The sequence below is a fragment of the Dermacentor silvarum genome, chromosome 2, assembly GCF_013339745.2.
Source record: "Dermacentor silvarum isolate Dsil-2018 chromosome 2, BIME_Dsil_1.4, whole genome shotgun sequence".
Classification (NCBI taxonomy): domain Eukaryota; kingdom Metazoa; phylum Arthropoda; class Arachnida; order Ixodida; family Ixodidae; genus Dermacentor; species Dermacentor silvarum.
Genome location: NC_051155.1, coordinates 108,023,675 through 108,043,361, shown reverse-complemented (window position 1 = coordinate 108,043,361; position 19,687 = coordinate 108,023,675). Strand labels below are relative to the sequence as shown.

Here is a 19,687-nt window from a genome sequence, read left to right as displayed (position 1 = left end):
TCATGCTAAAATGTGCCAAATACCAGTGTTGCCAAATTAATTTTCTTTTTCCTCCACATGCTTGCAAGCATGGGATACGTCATCACCCAAGTGTGAGCTATTTGAGAGAGAGATGAGGTACACAGCCTAACAAAATTCAACAAGTCTGCAGGAAGACAATGAGATTACAAAGACTGGGGAAATCTGAAGAAAAATCAGTAGACTTGAACTAGAAGTAGAAAAAGTTAGCTCACTGATGGTGGTGGGGATTGTACACGAAATCACTGCTCACATTATCAGTTCGTATGTGCCCTGTGGGGTTTGAATTTCTCGCAAAGGTCTAACCTTGCAGTATGCTGACCCCAGCCGTGATTGTGGGCCCACGTGACAGAAGCCAACCACGGTGGGCAGCGCTTTTGCGAATGAAGGAAAGTACATGCACGTGCTTGCAAAAATTACGTTTATTCTGCTTCCTGGTCAGCTAGCCAAAACACGAGTAGTTCGTCAAACAGACCAATCTTAGGAATTCAAAATCGTCTACTTGCGCTCTAGATTAACGGGGCAGTGTAAGCTCTAATGCGTAAGTGAGGCAGTATTTGCAGCAGTCAAAGACTGAACTGCGCACATGCAAGGTTTAACCAGGGTCCTTCAATACTTTTCTCCTGGTCATGAAACTCCCGCGTAACGCTATGGGAGAGCTTCATATAGTGCCGACAGTTGCGACGCTGCGGCGCTGGCGTCGCTAGAAGGGAGACGGGGAAGGCGGCCGCTGCCGCCGGAAAGCGGAGTGTCGGCGCGGCGTGCTGTTGTGCGTGTTTGTTTTTTGTCTCGCCTGAACGTGTCTCTCCATGTAGTGACATGACACTTCGTAATTCACCATATCCGTGATGCCTAACACTTGCTGTGCACCAAGCTGCCGCTCCGAATACAAGGGCGTCGACGAAAAAGTCTCCTTATTCTGTTTACCAGCCAACCCGGAACTACGCGACAGGTGGAAGCGAGCAATCCCGCGACAAGAGACTGCCGGGTTCTCGTTTGAATCAAAGTACTTTCGCGTGTGCGAAAAACATTTTGATGCCGGAGACATTGTTCCTGCGGACGTGTGTACAGTGAATGGAAACGTTGTGTCACTGCCACACGATCGACCCAAACTGGTAGATGATGCCATTCCGAGGATTTTCCAAGGCGTATCTGTGTACTTGTTTAAGCCCAAAGAACATTCGCATGCACCGAAATGGCGCGGTATCTTCATACTGCAGACGTCACCGATGCAGCCGAAGAAGAAATTCACGGTAAGTGTGGTGCACACCTTTGGAGTATGCTACCTGCTCACTATGCAGGCAAACTGGCATCACTCTCATTACGATATTCGTTCTTGGTCACTCTTTGCAGATGAAGTACGAACTGTGAATCGCCTTGGCGGTGCTGATGCAGAGTGCCTAACTCAGCACGCCGTTTGCTTTGCCTCAGAGCTGCAAAGGGTGAAGGACCAACTTTGCAGTGTGAAGCAACAACTTCATTCGTGTCAGCGGAAGCTCGCAAAAGCGGAGGCGCAGGCAAATGAAAAACGTGGCATGCAGGAAACCATTCAGAAGCTATCGGGCCGCAAGATGCTCATTATAGATCAGTGCATCATGAAGGCAAACATAAGTCCACGAATTCAGTCCGGTAAGCCCCCATTCCTGATGTTTTGTTTTTTTGTATAAATCGCGACAGTGTCTGTGTTTTAGAGGTTTACTTGAAGCACGGCATTTGCAATGAACGTGCTTACTTTTTGCCTAATGATCCAAACGAAAAAGTGATAGCGCTGACTAAAGTGAAGATGGGCCACGCCCACTCTTAAAAATGCAAGATCTCTTTCAGCATAAAGAACCTATTGGTAACCAGGTAAACCTTTTAATAACACACACCAAAACAACTTGCAGAGTAGCTGTGCACTGTATAGAAATGTGATAATGATTATCTAACCATTCGATGCTAATGGGCATACACGTCTCGTTTTAAATGCAGTGAAGATCTATTATGCTTTCTGGTGCTTAAAATTTCACACTCATGTCATTCACTGAGTGATAGAGCAAGATATTTGTGTTTCATATTGATACCCTGGCAGTTCTTTTGGACGATATACTACTGTAGCCGGCTGAGTGCATGCAATATATCAATCGTCTGGAGTCAACGAAGGACTGCATTTTGGACTACCTTGGTGGCTAGATTGCAAGAAAGTTTGCTAAAATAAGCTGCAAGGACTGCCTCCAAACACTGAGGAGCACCTCCCGAAAGCCAAGTGCACTGACCGAAATAAAGACTAGGGAAGTTTTGGAAGTGCCATCAGATCAGCTGCTTTGCCTTCTGCAAATTGTGGACGAGCACCTAGAAGTGTGCACCGTGGAAAATACATATAGCCTGTGCCAATGTCTACATGAACATTGTTGAAGACATCCTGCTGGACGACCGTACTTCCTCGGCCAGTGTTGGCTGCGCAACACATTTTGTACGCACTACGGCTGAAGTTGTGCACTTTTTTTTTTTTATTAAGTGCCGTTTGCATTTTTTTTTACACGCGAAAGGAACAGACTATTTCGTGCTGGTGCTTGTTCATCCTGTCCAGCCACGGGAGAGATGAAAGCAGTGACAAATTATTTTTCCTGGTGTTTTGTCTCATTCCCTCTATCCACCAACTTTTCTGCCAGTCTATCAAACGCAATCTTAATTGCAACCATATGTGTACTAGTGCTTGCGGCACTTTTACATTCTTGACGCTTGCTAGTAATTACTCCCTAATAATCGTATACCATGCCTTCCATTCCGCCCTTTTACTAAGTAGACACTGTCCTGCAAGGGGTAGCGTGGTTAGCACAAGTCAAAATGCTATCCACAAAGACCTGCGCAAACTTGTTTTCTGTTAGGCAGAAAAAATAATACAAAAAATTTGGCTCTAATTGGATTAAGAAAACTGAGTATAAAGACAAACAAGAGAAACATGCAAAAAATAATATACTTATTCAGTTTGATCGGTAAATGTAGTCTTGAATGACCTAATGACGATGGAAGCTCCGAGCTGGTTTCAATCTGGGCTGGTATGTTTATAAAAAGACTTGGGGGGTGTTTTCAGTCGACTAAGTGAAACGCCAACCTTGAACTGATGGTCACTGCGACATTAAATGTGAATGGATGAAAAAAATAAAAAATACACTCGCGCAGGTTTGAACTGATCATGTTTAAATTTGTATGCGTAAATGCAAGAACTTTCGCATAGAAACCGCACATATTGCCTATATCTAACATGCGCAGTTCACAGCTGCTGCTGTAATTAGTGGCAAGATTACTTTATTCAGACGTACCTGTTCTGCGCACGAAATCCTCATTGGCAGCTTCGCGATGCCCCAGAATAAACAGGCAATTAACAGGAGAATAAGCGCTGCGGACCGCCAGCGCGCAGTAGGGTGCAGCATAACTTCTTACGCAAGCAATGTTAATCTGTGGGTCAGCTAGGCTTAGTCATAAGGCACTGTATAATTTAAGCATGATTTTAATCACCTACACAGGAATCTATAAACGTAGGTATAGGTACAAGCACAAGCGAAATTGCAACACTTGACGGGCAGCCTTGGGTGAACGATTGCTAACAATCAATGACTTGAAGTAATAAACAACTTGCATGCTATCGCATTTGGTCAAGAGTAAGCACTGCTATGTTCACTTAGCGGACACAGTGAAATAAAAATGTGGGCGAAGTGTTTTTCATGGCAAACATCCACGCGAACGCGTGACTGCCCTTCCAAGCGTGGCAGATCGGTGCCCTTCTACTCACGGCGGCGCCTCTGGTGGCAGCTTTTGTCCCTATATGAAACTTCGGCGGGAGTTTCATGACCAGAAGAAAGTATTGAAGGACCCTGGTTTAACTCACACCAGTAGCATGCTCTGAACTGAAAGGGAAACATTCCACATGTTTACGCCACAAAGCTAACTTTTGCAAGCAATGCATCTATGGAGCTCATGCAAGACATAGACGCAACAAGATGTCTGTTCAGTTCAAAGAACAAATCACTTCATTTCTTTATTTCGTGGGCTCGTGCCGGTGCACCAGCTCTAGCACTCCTCGCACTTGCTGCTCGGCTGAGACGCTCTCAGGTTGCCAATCATGCCGATGACGCTGTCAATACACATCAGTGCACACTTACCTCTTAAAGCCAATGATGAATATCATCATCATCATCATCATCAGCCTATATTTATGTCCACTGCAGGGCGAAGGCCTCTCCCTGCGATCTCCAATTACCCCTGTCTTGCGCTAGCGTATTCCAACTTGCGCCTGCGAATTTCCTAACCTCATCATCCCACCTGACTTTCTGCCGTCCTCGACTGCGCTTCCCTTCTCTTGGTATCCATTCTGTAACCCTAATGGTCCACCGGCTATCCATCCTACGCATTACATGGCCTGCCCAGCTCCATTTCTTCCGCTTAATGTCAACTAGAATATCGTCTACCCCCGTTTGTTCTCTGACCCACACCGCTCTCTTCCTGTCTCTTAACGTTACTCCTAAGATTTTTCATTCCATCGCTCTTTGTGCGGTCCTTAACTTGTTCTCGAGCTTCTTTGTTAACCTCCAAGTTTCTGCCCCATATGTTAGCACCGGTAGAATGCAATGATTGTACACTTTTCTTTTCAACGACAGTGGTAAGCTCCCAGTCAGGATTTGGCAATGCCTGCCGTATGCACTCCAACCCAATTTTATTTTCTGTAAATTTCTTTCTCATGATCAGGGTCCCCTGTGAGTAATTGACCTAGATAAACATATTCCTTTACAGACTCTAGAGGCTGACTGGCGATCCTGAATTCTTGTTCCCTTGCCAAGGTATTGAACATTATCTTTGTCTTCTGCATATTCATCTTCAACCCAATTCTTGCACTTTCTCGATGAAGGTCCTCAATCATTTGTTGTAATTCCTCTCCATTGTTGCTCAATAGGACAATGTCATCTGCAAACCGAAGGTTGCTGAGATATTCGCCGTCGATCCTCACTCCTAATGGCGGTGGTGTGGAGTGGTGGTGGCGTGGAGTAGAGGTAGAACACCCGACTTCAAATCTGAAGGTCGTAAGTTCGAATCCTGCTCCATTCCACTACATTTTCAGGCATGGAGTGGTGCCTGACACCGGCAAAGAAAAAAGATACATATTGCCGAGAGCTAGTGGGGCTATACTAGTTCAGGTGCAACCAAACTAAGCAGGCCCACTAAGCTTCATCAAAGTCACTCCCTCACCAGAACAGGAATTGGCCTCCCTGGTGCAGTATTCGGCCACTACCTCCCTGATGACTCCGACAATTAACCTAATGATGAATATGAAGTTTCTTAAATGCTTCTACTACCTATGCTGTGCGGTGGCACTAGTTTCGGAGCACTTTATCATATCTGTGTTACTACAATGAACCAGTTCTGCCATCTCACTAGTGTCAAGCAGAAAAGATAAACATCAGGTAATGAAAAACAATCAAGCATCCCTGCATGATTATAGTTTCCACACAAATAAGCCACTGGCAGTTGTGTTATTCAATTTTACTGCCAAAAACTGTTTCACAGCTAGTCCAAGTCTGACAAAATGCATAAAGTCCAAGTTTTTGGCACAACACAGCACACCATCAAGTCAAGCAATGCTTTTCACTTTGCATGGTAGCCAGAAAATGGTCACCTCAATGTGTCTGTGCTCTTGAGTATAATAGTGTCTTGCACACGCAGACACACTCCCTTTTTATTGGATACTTTCACCACCTTAACTAACTTCGCCTGTAGATACACACATACATATGCATAGACAAACATTGTGCATTTTGACGCCAGTGAAGGGCGTGAACGAGAAAAACCTTCACATATATGTATGCTAATCCAAGCAACTCGTACATCAAGCGCAGCGAAGCTGCATGAGAGAGTCCTCATAGCTTTCGAATGTCTCAGGGGTGTGCTTTGCCACTGCCCAAAATCTATTTAAGAATCTTGCCAACGATTTACTATATCCGGTGCAATTCCTTCACTATTTATTGGCCGCGAGATCGAGCAGAGTCGCCACCTGGCGAGCACTGTCTGAACCACGGATAGTGTGGATTGCACCACGCATCATCTGCTATGCTTGACATGTGTGCATAAGGCGAGCATATCTTTTAAGGCCATTTCTTCCATTGTTGTAGCATGGCTATAAAAGCTGTTCTGTAGTTTTTGCGATGTACAGAAGCATTTATCCTTGCGCTGTTGTCTTTGCACTGTAGCATGACCAGTGGCGCACCGACAGGGAGGGGTTTCAGGGGTTCTAAGCCCCCCTGAGGCCGAGTTAACCCCCCCTCCACCACGCGTCCAGCCCCACCTGTCCAACGTGTACCTTCAGTGCTCTGTTCACATTGTCATTACAATTCAGAAGGTGGCTTGAGGTCACGTGTGCTCAACGGCATTGCGTTGAATTCCACTGAAGCAGCTCTAGGCAGAAAAAAGATGCCATTTACTGACATTCCCGAGTTCTCCCACTCCATCAGTAATAAGTGACCTCCACTGCCACCACTCACTGCTGCCACGACCGTTTCAGGTAAGAGCTTCAACGGATGACCACGTGCACTGCTCTGCAGACCGGCTTCTTGGACCTATCAAGCTCTTTCAAGAGTAAAATACTGACGAAATAAACATCGTCATCATCCTTGGTATCATTATTATTATAATTATTAGGCATTTTATTTGCTGTTGGATTCCTCTGGCTAAAGCAAGGAAATTGCATATTATGCAAAGTGCTTGCTCCCACCCCCCCCCACAAAAATTCAACCGCCTCCCCCACCTCTGGCAGATTTCCTGGGTGCACTACTGCCAGTGACTGCCCCATGTCAAGAGCAAGATGTGTGACCATCGTGCCCTCTGTTCACCATGATAATATACCTATTTTATTGTCGCTTTGTGTTTCGAGTAAACCGCAGAAAGCATTTTCCCTCATTTTAAAGAAGTCAAGTGGTTGCTGTGGTACATGAATACGGCGCTTTAGCGACTTGCCATTATGTGTTGATCAATCCCCAATCTCTGAGATACCACTAAACATGTATGAGGCAGCTTGAATATCACTCAGCAGTTAAAAAAGAAAAAAAAATTGTTCGCAATGCATTATCATGCTATATAAAGTTTATATTATGATAAATGTGTAATGTAATTGTGATAATTGCATAACTCTCACATAATGGTTATGCGGGGGCCTGAGGTGTTACATTATATGTGGTTCCTATGCCACAAGAGTGAGTTTATTTTGCCTCGCAAGTAAATCATGGGCTTTGGTGTTTTGACTCACTGCAACAAACGGAAAGCTAAAATGGGTTATTGGTGAGGATCATATGCGACAGCTGTATCTAGATGCAGGATGTCATAACACCGAGTTGAAAGGCAGTTATACTATATTTTCCGTTTGCTCTTCAGTGTGGAGTTGTTAGCTGGACGGAAAACAGCGGCTATTATTAGCTGAAATAAAACAGGCTAACGAATTTAGCATTTCAAGTAATTAAAACATTGCGTGTAACAGTTGCATGCTTAAATTCTACATTTTTTGAGTAACTGAAAATACTCTCGTTTAAAGTAACCTGGCAATCCTGCTAATGTCCTGTCACTCACAGTGGCCTAGTATTGTTTAACTGAACTCATGAACTGTTTGTGTTTCGCAGCAAATAAAGAAAGAGAGAAATGGAGATGTAAGCCATTTAGTAGATGTATGCAAAATTAGTGATGTAAAGTGTGCATTTCATTGCTACTTTAACATCATTTTACAGGGATGCTGACCTTTTGATAACCACCGCAAGATTCACAGAGAATCCGGTAATAATTAAGTTGCAGAACAGTTTTAGCAGAGCAGATGGAACGCCAGTGGAAAATGCACGAAAAGTCTCCAGGAAGTGCCGAAATGCACATTGTTTGGCTGAGTGCCAGTCCTCCGTTAAACAGCAATTTGAGCTTATTTCAAGCAAAAAGAAACTTTCAGCTCATTTCGAGCAAAAATGTGGCATAGGAGGGCAATATGTAATTAGTTCACTGTAGTCAGCGCATTTCATTATCATAAAGTTGGGCCAAATCGTCCACAGCGACACGCCGCCGTCTACATTTCAATGCGTGCCACCAACTGTCTATCCGAACTAGCGCAGCAACGGTGCTACCACGTGCTTTACATATATATATCATAGTTTTGTACAGAGACCATGCATTTTCGCTTTAAAATCATCCTTTTAAAAAGATTACGGCACAAACGTCTTCACAAGAACAGATACTAAAACTGATTTTAGCCGAAAGGCCCAGACGCAATACCCACAAATTGTTTGTCGATTTGGGCTCCTCCTAGAGACGCGAGAAACAAAAATTACGCACAGTACTGGTGAAAATAATCTGTTCCAAGAAGTTGTCTATTCAAGTGAGGTATACACAAAGTAACTTACTTTATAATCATTGATAATTATGTTTCAAAGTAAATTAGGGACTTGACACAGGCAGCACCGCTGGCTGTTCTTTGACTGCCATTTGATACCGACCATGCCAGCCTTGCACCAATGGTTTTCACCATCACTGCACGAGAACCATTACGGAACTCAGCTCAACAGTTTCGCTGTAAAATAACGAGTGGCATCTATTATAGCAGAGCCAAGGAGAAAATTAGATTTGCGTGCTGCAAGCGCGACATGGTAGAAATGAAGGGTCAAAGAATTTTGGCTACTGTTGTGGGCCGTTCAGGAAGAGGCAATCAAGGCGCTGCGACTGGTCAGCTACCCTCCACAGAGATATTTATTATGAGAAAAAGCTCTTCTGCGGCTGACACTGGTCCCTGATGTGGTATTGCCAGCTTTGAACCACAGGATCCACAAAGCGATCAAGCGCTCCATGTTATAGGCCACTCAAGCTAGTACAAATAAGGTGATGATTTAGTCAATTGTGCATACTGAATTTATGGAAAACAACAGTACGAAAACAAATTCACCGACAATTACGATACTCCCTAATGCGAAATTTCAGCGCAGCTCTACATGTCTTCATTTTGCGTGTCAATATTTTGTCTTACGATTATATAGGTACACCGTCTATAGTGGGAAGATAACGCTGTAAGTCGCGTAGCTAGCGCAGACAACCTGTCTCATGTGGCACATTGCACGACTGCCTCGCTAATCGGGAGATCATGAGAGGCAGCGCGTGTGTGACATATGGGTGCGATTCACAGCAGTCACTGCAGACACACCTCCGCTAATGCAGCACTTTGTTTCCATACAGACGACACGCGCTACTCTAGCGCCATATCGTAGCCACCGTTGCTGCACAGCCCGTCTTGCGCGGTGCTACGCTTTTCTTCACACCAACGACGAGAGCAGCCCTTCGTCGCGGGGAAATCGTGCCACCAGTGTCAGCAGCAACAAAACACCCAAGGGAGAGTAACATCGAGCCTTACTCGTAGCCGCTCATCATCGCCCCTTACAGGAGCAGTGATCCCCGTCATGCACACTAGTACTGCAGACTGATGATGATGATGATAGCGATCTAAAGAAAGAAATGACGCTTGATTCTGCAACCCCATACAGACCTCGGCAGCTGACGCCGCGAACGATTGTAGCCCTCCCCACCTCACGCCACCCTGCTATCCCCTCTCCCCCTCAGAAGTGTAGATGGGATTGCCCACGCGGTGGCGGACGCCGTGGCCACTGGCAACTTAGCGCATGCTGTCTCCCCTCTACTCCTGCTCTGCATTCCGCCTCATGTTTTCTTATTTCACCTCCCGCTGCGCTCCACGTCCGCTTTCATTTTTCGCTATGCTCGCTCACTCTGTTACGAGGTAAGCGCCGAGGCACACCGACGCTCAGCACAGGAACGGGCGCCTAAGAGCTGCGCTCTAAAAGGTGTGAGTTAGCTGTGTTTGTCTTAGTTTACATTGTTTCTTTTTTTTTTCCCTGACTTCAATAAGCTTGTCTACTTGGATAATCTGTTTCTACATTCAATAACACGCACACTTTTTTTAAACCACATAGTTCCTTGGAATAAAATGTTAATACAGGATGTAGAATGTATATTTTACTTTAAGCTATGAATTAGGACTTGATCACTGGACTCAAGCTGAAATGATATCACAGTGGAAGTTGGTATGCTAACAACATGGCCTCCTACTTGGAGCCATATTCACAGAAGGTTTCAGCACATTTATACTTTGTTGTTGCCTAAATTTGTTTGGGATGTAGACCAAAGTGATACGAAACCTTACTCGAATTGTAAGCAAGATGGGAGCAAGGCCTCCCATACAGAATATAACAGTGTCTGACGTAACAGCACCACACTTACATGCTTACAAGTCATCCGCAGTGAACCACGCAGATGCGCAGCCAATTTTAATCTAAAGCAAGAGTCTTACAAACACATGACCACCGATACCCTGTAAAGGTTGCTTCCTGGTAAATTTTAGCATATGCGTACATAGTCGGTTGTCTAGCACCATAACCACATTGTCGTGCTCGACGATGATGACCACCTTCCCAATGCAGTTGTTGCAATCAAGGACAACTCAAAGTTTCATTCGGCCATATCTGACATCATTGCTCCCTGATACAATTAACTAATCAATATTGCTGTATTAACTAAACCACTGTGGGATGCCGTGTCGATGGAAGGACGCATCCCAACATGAAACATAACGACTGTTTATTAGCGTAGTAGCAGCGGCGGGGCGAGCATATCGCTGCTGCGCTCGAACGGTTAGCGAAGGAAGAATGTTTTGAGCTTGGCAGCTTGGGTTTATATCCACTGTCGGTGACGTAAGCCTCCGGTGACGCTGCGGTGGCGCTGTCCCTTATCGGAGGTGTGGTGTAGCATGCAGCCGTGTCACGCCGGGCTAGCAAGTGGCGAGGCGGAGGCTGCGCCGGTTTGTGCGCAGTGTGCCGCCACACCACTTTTGCTTCTTTGTTATTTACTTATGTATGTTTTTTTACCCACTCCCCTCTGTAATACCTCGGTCTTGAGGGTACAATAAAATAAAATTTTAAAAGTAAATAAAGGTATATATGCCCGCTGACAGCCAGATTTGCCTGTGCTACTTTGTTTGGTGTTGCAGCATACATTTGTTTCACCAGTTACATATAAATGTTTCATTCAGAGTGTACAGACATCGACAGCACAGCTAGAGATAGGAACGGAAAAATCATTGTAGCAGTACTTCGTTAAAGAGCCCAGGGCATTCACACCCTGTCATTTATTTGAGGAGATGCATTCACTGTGCTGCAGTAGGATCTAGTCATACTTCATATTGGAATGTAATCATTATGTAATTATAGTCACAATGGGAAGGTAATTTGCAGTAAAATGCCATCACATTAGCAGTTTTACTGTTTATGTCTACGAGTTTTTCTTTTTTCAGTGCCCTAGCGCGAGATTTCCCCGGATTTGGACAAATCAATCTGTTTCCCTAAACAGGACCACAGTCCCTAGATCCAGGGAAACTTCCCTAGAGTTGGAAGCACGGCATCAAACAAATGACACGACCATCTGGTGGTAACCGAATCTGATGCAAATCCCAGCATGCCATCGCCTCTGAGATTTTCAGTGCACCACAGGCACTGCCCAATCGCTGAGGTTATGCTCATGTGCCAAACTGATTCTCAATGTTTGGGATTCCATGTAATTTCTGGCGAGCAGCAATGGTAGCATTTTCTTGAGTTTAGGTACCAAAAATGTACATTTTCTTAGTTTTTTCATTAAGCATCCACATACATTCAAAACGTAAAGCTTTGTATGGAGGCTGCTCTACCTATGCACTACTCGAAACTAGTATTTTTACATGGTCCAAAGCTTTCATTGTAGTTGTCCTTTAAAGGGGCGCCGAAGCACCTTTCTAACTAATAATAGGATGGGTGCACTATTAAATGACGTCGCCTTAAGAAGCTTCTGCCGCAAAAGTTTTTTATATGCTTCAAGTATAAGCGATGTTAGGTGTAGCTATCGCACCGATGAGTGGTTTCGCTCTCTCCTTTCATCTCCACTAGCGTGCTGGAAGCTACATAGGGCAGGTGGCAAGAAGGCACGGCTCCGGCCAAAAATTTTGCGTCTCACCGGCGACGGGGCTCGTCGCAGCACCCCATAGTGGCCATGGCATCTACACGCTATGCAACACGCCGCTGCTCTCTCAGAGGCCACACGGATACGTCCAACTGTCATGTGTTGTGGGGATTGAGGGTTGCGCCGGCATGATTGCGCGGGCTTCGTCTGCTCTGCCATCCCTCGCCATCGTTCCCCGCTGGCCTTCTTCTCCGCCCGCGTTCCCGCGGTGGCGCTGCGCACGCGGCGGTTGGCGGTGAGGGCGGGGCGCTGACGTCACTACGCGGCCGGTTGTCGGCTGCTAGCGGCAGAGCGTGCCTCGGGTCTTCTCTCCGGGACCAGCGCACGGTATGTTCATGCTTTCCTCTCGTCCGCCGACACCTTTGTGACTAGGACTGGAGCTCGCGCACGGTGCCTTTGCCCGTGCGGGGAGCGCGTACTTTGTGCTGATCCTTTCCCGACGCTAAGCCGACGAGCGGTGCCATTAGTGCTCGCGCGAGGTCGTACCTCGCCGAGCCGCACTTGCCGAAAGCCTAAGCCGAAGGATATTGCCCGTGCTCTCGCGAGTTGACCCATTGGTTATCGCCAGAGCAAGTAGCATAGCCGCCGGGACTTTTCCTAGCGGCGTGTCCCAGCTTGAGCCTGTGCTCTCGCCGCGACGTGCTATAGGCGCCTGTTATTGTATTTTCGCCCTGGTGCGGGACCCCTTTGGCTCCCCTCCGTGCGGGCGTTTGTGCAGTGCTGGGGCCGACGGTTTCAGTAAACGGTTTCCGTCAACTCAGGGCTTTACTGTGTTTTTGCGTGCGTCGCTCGGTAGCCCCTTGCGGCCTCTGAGCTCGCGCGCGAGCGGTGCTGGAGGCAACGGCTGACGCGGCCCTGTGGCTCGCTAAGCTCGAACCCGCAGTGGTTGGTCTCCTGTGAGACACCAAGAACCCACACTGGAAAGGCTACAGGAAGTGTTTTGTCGGTTTGGCTTTCCGAAAAGACTGATTACGGACAACGCGTCCTATTTCACTGCTCGGGTGTTTGGTGCTATGTGCCGTTCCCTGGGAATTAATCACTGCACTACTTCGCCCTACCATCCCCAGTCCAATTTGACGGAGAGACTCAACAGAACTCTTAAACCAATGTTAGCGGCCTTTGCCGAACGTCAGAAGGATTGGGCAGACCACTTGAGTGAGCTCGCATTCGCAGTTCGAACCTCCGAGCTTCCTCAATTTTGGAAGGGAGTTGGCTAATCCGGTGACCAGTGTCATGCAATTCCAGCTCGGGGACGATGAAGCGCCGGCAGACTGTTCTGCTTACGCTTCAGCACTTCAGGACAGGCTTTGTCGGGCTCTCTGTAGAGCAAGGCAGAGTTTGGCGTCGGCCAGGGCCCAGCAGAAGGCTCAATACAACCGGAAGCATCGCCATCTTTCATTTAAGGTAGGTGATCTTGTCCTGAAGTGCAACCACGCTCTTAGCGATGCGACCAAGGGGTTCTCAGCCTCGCTCGCTCCTAAGTGACTTGGTCCCTACCGAGTAGAGAAAGCTTGGTCTCCGCTCGCGTACTTGCTGAAGGATCCCCCTTCGGGAAAACTCAGCCATGCCCATATCGCCGACCTGAAGGCCTTTGCGTCACGGTCCAACGAGCTCGCGCCAGTGCCCAGTGGCATTGTGCGCAAGCAACGGGGCACACCCGGGGCAACGGACCGCATTCGGACCACGCACCGGTACAATCTGAGGAAGCGGTAACCTGTGTGATTTCGCGCCGGACGACGGACTTTTCCGCAACCGAAGGCCCTCAGTAAAATGCGTAGCCTCAGTGGGCTAGCTTCTTTACGGCCAGTGCACGAAAAGATGCTAGTCCCAGCCCAGCATATTGCAAGTGCTGTTTATGTAGTGTTTAACAGTGTGCATTTTTTTTCTCTTCTTTTTCGAGTGCGCATGCTGAGTGTTTTTTTTTTTTAAGTATGCTTTATCTTCGCGTGTACAGCCTCTTAGTTTAATTCATTACGTGTTTTTGTTTTTTTTCTGGTACGCAGACGTAGATTTTTTTCTTGTTTTCTTTTTCCTTTTTTTTCTTTGCAGAGAAGGGGGTTGTTGATTTGCGCGGTCGTCAGGCGCGGGGGGGGACAATGGTCCCATTGACTCGTCGGTGTGAGGGGGGCAAAGGACGCTTTGCGCCTTCTATGGCGCGGCGCGTTGTGTACGGCGATGAGCATGGCGGTGTTTGGGAGTGTTGCGCAGCTTGGAGAAAACTGCAAGGAGTGTGTGCGTGCGTGTGTGCGCGCGTGCGTGCGTGGTGCCTGTTGCTCTTCGAAGCAACCAGAAGTCGCACCAACTGCAGCATCGGATCGTCGTGGACACTGAAGGTGGACGGGGTCACTGACCCTCTGACGACAGACCGAGAGCCCGGCTCTCTGCAGTCGCCGCCGCTGTGCAAACGCCTTGCAGCCACGGTTGTGGTTGCCCCTTTCATCTTGGCTCCGGCGGCGTGGCCAGCTGACCCGGCAGTGTCCTGCCCCATCCAGCTGGAGTTCGGGACCGCCACCACCACGAAAGCAACAACTCCGATCTACCAACGGTGAGCCCGTTCCTGCTATCAAGACTGCCCTCGAGACTCCTACGTCTTCGGCCACCGCCCCTAGCCACAGAACCTTACGCGCCGTTTCCCCTTCGCACCTTGGACACTGTCCCGCGCCAGCGGCCGACTTTTTTTGTTAATATTTCTTCCCCCTCTCGCGACAATTTTTTTGTATTATAGAGCGTAGCAGCTAAATTTTTTTCCCCACGATCCTTGTATATAATTATTATTATTATAGTGCATGAAAGTGTTTTTATATGTCGGAACGCGGTGTTTTAAGAGTACTTGCTGGGCTGAGGTTAGCATTTAGCTTGTGCATGAAAGACTCAATTGTCTTTGATGCATAAGCCCCTACTAGCTGTTTCGCCAGGCTGGTAGGGGGGCATTTAAGGAGAGGAGGATGTGGGGATTGAGGGTTGCGCCAGCATGATTGCGCGGGCTTCGCCTGCTCTGCCATGCCTCGCCATTGTTCCCCGCTGGCCTCCTTCTCCGCCCGCGCCGCCTAACCAGTTCCCGCGGTGGCGCTGCGCACGCGGCGGTTCGCGGTGAGGGCGGGGCGCTGACGTCACTACGTGGCCGGTTGTCGGCTGCTAGCGGCGGAGTGTGCCTCGAGACTTCTCTCCGGGACCAGCGTACGGTACGTTCATGCTTTCCTTTCGTCTGCCGACACCTTTGTGACTAGGACTGGAGCTCGCGCACGGTGCCTTTGCCCGTGCGGGGAGCGCGTACTTTGTGCTGATCCTTTCCAGATGCTAAGCCGACGAACGGTGCCATTAGTGCTCGCGCGAGGTCGTACCCCGCCGAGCCGCACTTGCCGAAAGCCTAAGCCGAAGGATATTGCCCGTGCTCTCGCGAGTTGACCCATTGGTTATCGCCAGAGCAAGTAGCATAGCCGCCGAAACTTTTCCTAGCGGCGTGTCCCAGCTTGAGCCTGTGCTCTCGCCGCGACGTGCTATAGGCGCCTGTTATTGTATTTTCGCCCTGGTGCGGGACCCCTTTGGCTCCCTTCCGTGCGGGCGTTTGTGCAGTGCTGGTGCCGACGGTTTCAGTAAACGGTTTCCGTCAACTCAGGGCTTTACTGTGTTTTTGCGTGCGTCGCTCGGTAGCCCCTTGCGGCTTCTGAGCTCGCGTGCGAGCGGTGTTGGAGGCAACGGCTGACGTGGCCCTGTGGCTCGCTAAGCTCGAACCCGCAGTGGTTGGTCTCCTGTGAGACACCAAGAACCCACAGTGTAGACAAGTGTAGACAGTGGTAGTGCAAAGATGAAATGCCTTTTCTGTCTTTTTGAGATGTTTTGAGATATATTTTTCATCTATTTACCTCAAGATTGGCAATAATAGTATTACTGAGAATGTTCTCACGATCACAAAATTAGCCAATAGCTGTTGATGGGCTTCACTGCTTGTGATTGTGACACTGCAAAGGCGAAATTCAGCTATGTTTTACTGTTTTTGAAATGAGATTGTAAATTCCCTGCTACATACAGTGCAATATTGGCTCACTGTTCACAGGAGCCCTTACCACAGATTGGCAACGTTTTCTTACTATGTTCCAGAAGTGTATCGGGGCTCCTTTAAGGCAGAATGTAAGCCTACAAACGACAAAAGTCCATGACGACGATGCGGGCACAATCAGTTGGTTTCTGCCGCCTGTGATATGTAGCGATGCGTGCAGGGCAGCGCCATCTGGTGGTGCTCCAGAGAACCGAGCTCTGCATCACCGTGACCAAACTATACATGTCCTCTCTCATTAGTGAAAGAGCATGCATCATCATGTGCACTTCAACCAAAGGAAGCACTTTCTGCTGAGCTGCCATATTTACTCACATAATGAACACAGCCCCCATTTTTCTAATGAAGAAGCGATTTTTCTTTTCCTTGCACAATGATCGAACCCTGAAGTTGCTGCCGTGAAGTAGTCTGGCAGCAACTGCGTATTGCGCAACAGAGCTTAAGGGGCGCCCACGATCACGGCTCTATCTCCCGTGTGCAAGGGAGGAAAGCGGGAAGGAAATGCGCCGTCTTTCGTCGCACGCATGGCGCCGGGGGGAAAGAGGGGGCGGCGTTGTGCTCCAGCAGCAATTAAGCGTTGCGCGGTCGCAAGAACCCTATTTTGAAAGCGATTTGCGTCGGGGGCTGAGTCTAGGTGCGACGGCAGTTCATACCTTTGTGCATGCTGCGTTCTTGCCGCTCAGTTTACGTTGAAGCGATACACAGCACGAATGTCACTTCGCTCACTGCTGCTACCGCGCTTCCTCATGGCAGCGTTTTGACAGCGAGTGCTCATGGTGATCGAGTGTGATGTGTTCATGTTTGCCTGTGCATGCAGACACCATGCTTGTTAAATTACGTAGTAAGCGAGTGTTTGCAAGTTTAAACAGCCAATAAAACTACTATCCTTACTTCGTATAGCTGTCTACGCATTTGCTATTACAATCAATGGTTTGCCATTCCGGCGAAAGTGCGACTTTTTAGAGGTGGCCACAGAATAAGAATTGGTCAAAATTTTACCCGCATAATGACTGCACCACCCGACGTTGCGCATATATTTTTGGAAAAAAAGTGTGTTCATTATGCGAGAAAATGTATTGGCATGGCTGTTAAGGTCTGCTCCTGCAAACAGCACAAAACTTAGCAGCTTGGCATCACAAACTTTCTTTCGCTCACCTCTCTCACTGTGAATGATGCCAACGGCAGGAAACTAAGCAACGAGCTAAGAAAAGCTAACGCTTTAGAAAGTGATGACCTAAATCGGGAACCTACTTTGAACACCCAGTGAATATTAGCTTTCTGTTTGAAATACAAGAAGCCTTGTTAAAATCTGTTAGATGAGTGGCGAACAGAACCACTTCTCCATTTCCAGCCCTGTACTTAGATATGAACTCCCGAGATAAAGCTTAGTCCTAATCAGAAGAAATAGCGATCTTGAGCAAACGGCAAGCAAATTTGCACTCACCTCACCAAGTCCATGCCCAGCAGTCGTTCAGTGCGGTCGTCTGGTCCGTTGAGGTGTGTAAAGATGGCCTCGTTGCCAATACAGACACCATGCTCATTCGCTCCCATCTCGGCACCCCACATCCAGGCCGGCTTGCTCAGCATGACCGCGCACGTCTCAGCCACCTGGTCAACTTCAATGTAGGTGCACTGCAGCAGTTAACCGAGAAAAAAAAAAGCCACGTAAGTCTCTGCTTGTGCTCGGAATCAGTTGTAAACAGGCAAGGCTCGTTTGTTATATCAACAACACATTGTTACGAAGCTATTTGTGGAAGAAGCTCACGCATGGCAAAGTGATGAAGCTAGACATGCAGTGCCCTACTTGAGCGAGCTGTTGGTGTACCATTATGACGTCTTTGCCAGTGTGCCTGCATGCATAAATAGTTTGTATATACAATTTCACCATCGTCTCACTTCTTGCAAAAGTTGCAGGCTCATGCAGGCAGCCTGCTGCACCTTCATCACCTTTGCCTTGCTTATAATCACTAACCTCAACTGCACGACTGTAATACAAGTTTTTTTTAACGAAGGGCCTGCTGTTCATGGCGACGTTTCTTGCGAACTCCTTAGTGGTGAAAATACATCATCGCAGACTGTCACTGTGGTGTATTTTAAAAGTAAAAAGAAAACAACAGAACGGCACTAAACAAAAGTCTTGCAGGTCAAAAGGTCAGTGCTTGCTAGACCCAACATTGATTTCTTTTTTTCATCATTGACAACTTCAATGTGTGACATCATAACAAGACGCACTGTTGGGCAACTTGGTTCATTATATTTAATGAACCCATGACACCAAATTTTCAAGCTTAAATTCTATGCATTGCATTTTAAACGACACCTGTCCCACAGGAAGCTGGCAAACTTTGAGCACATTCGGTGAGGCAGGAAATCTGTACTTGAATTTCTTTTATATGGTGATTGCCCTAGCTGTGCCGTTGAGTGCCAGAGCATGAGGAATAAGGAGTCCAGCACAGCATGCGCATGGTTTCAGGATGTTTTGTAGCGAACGACACAGTGGTGACTGCACATTTTTTGACGTCAGCCAAGCCATGCCAAAATGGCAGTTGCTGTCAGTGTATTGAGTCTTTGAGGCAGCGATTTCAAATTATAATTTCGGGTAGAAATGTGTGTTGAGACGCCAATTTCTTCTCTGTATACAGTTAAACCTGCTTATAACAAACCTCCATATAACGAATTCCTGGATATAACAAAGTTTTTCTATTCCCCACCATTACTCCATAGAAGCACATGTATTTGAGACCTCTACGTAACGAAGTGGCAGTGGGAGACCCCCTCGAAATAACGATTTTTCCCCGCTGACAACCTAGAGATTTCGACCCAAATTTTGTCATTTTTGTGCGAGCAACGGCGGCGTCACGCTAGGCGCGCTCGAATTCACGGCGACTGCGAGCGCACGTGTGCATGCGTTCGAGCATGCGCGACGCGGGCCTGCATCCCTCGACCCAGCGATCTTGCCGCCGCAGGCGTGACCTTTCCCCCTCCCTTCATTCAAACCTGATCCCGCCGCTTGCTGCAGCTGGCCTAGCCCGCCAAGCCATTTCGCGTGAAGAAATAAAGGCGCCCACTCCGCTTCGCCGACGGTCACAAACAGCCGTTCAAAGGGGCGCGGGGGCTTGGGATCATTCTGCACATGCTCCAATGATAACAGCCGATGGCGCGCGCGTCATAGTATAGAGGAGATGGCGTTTCAGCTGGCGCAGCACAACCGGCGTAGCGTGACTGGCCACAAACGACGCTGGCCCGTGCGCCGATAACGTCGGACTATAAACAGGCCTTATACGACGCCATCGGTACACGGTAAAAATCGAGTAAATACGGTAAGCGTTTCTTTTTCGAATTTTCATGCCGAACCTGCATATAACAAAATCCTCTGTATAACGAAGTTTTTCGGGAATTTGGCAATATCGTTATATCCAGGTTTAACTGTGTAACCATATTTGTCCCTCTACTCTTAGTTCCAATAATAAACATAGAATAGTTGGACGACCATGTCGTGGCCTTTTTAGAAAATTAAGAGAGAGAAAAAAATGACATGGACAAGACTGACGACAGAGCTTCCTGCAT

At 47.6% G+C, this 19,687-nt stretch overlaps 1 protein-coding gene across 3 annotated transcripts in view; it reads right to left on the bottom strand.

The window, feature by feature from the left end:
• Window positions 1-19,687, bottom strand: part of LOC119441674 (secernin-2) — a 79,949-nt gene that overhangs the window by 50,834 nt on the left and 9,428 nt on the right. For all 3 annotated transcript variants that reach the window (XM_037706270.2, XM_049661521.1, XM_037706271.2), the window contains exon 3: window positions 17,565-17,752. In XM_037706270.2, coding sequence (XP_037562198.1) covers window positions 17,565-17,752 — 188 coding nt within the window. The remainder of the gene's footprint in view (window positions 1-17,564; window positions 17,753-19,687) is intronic.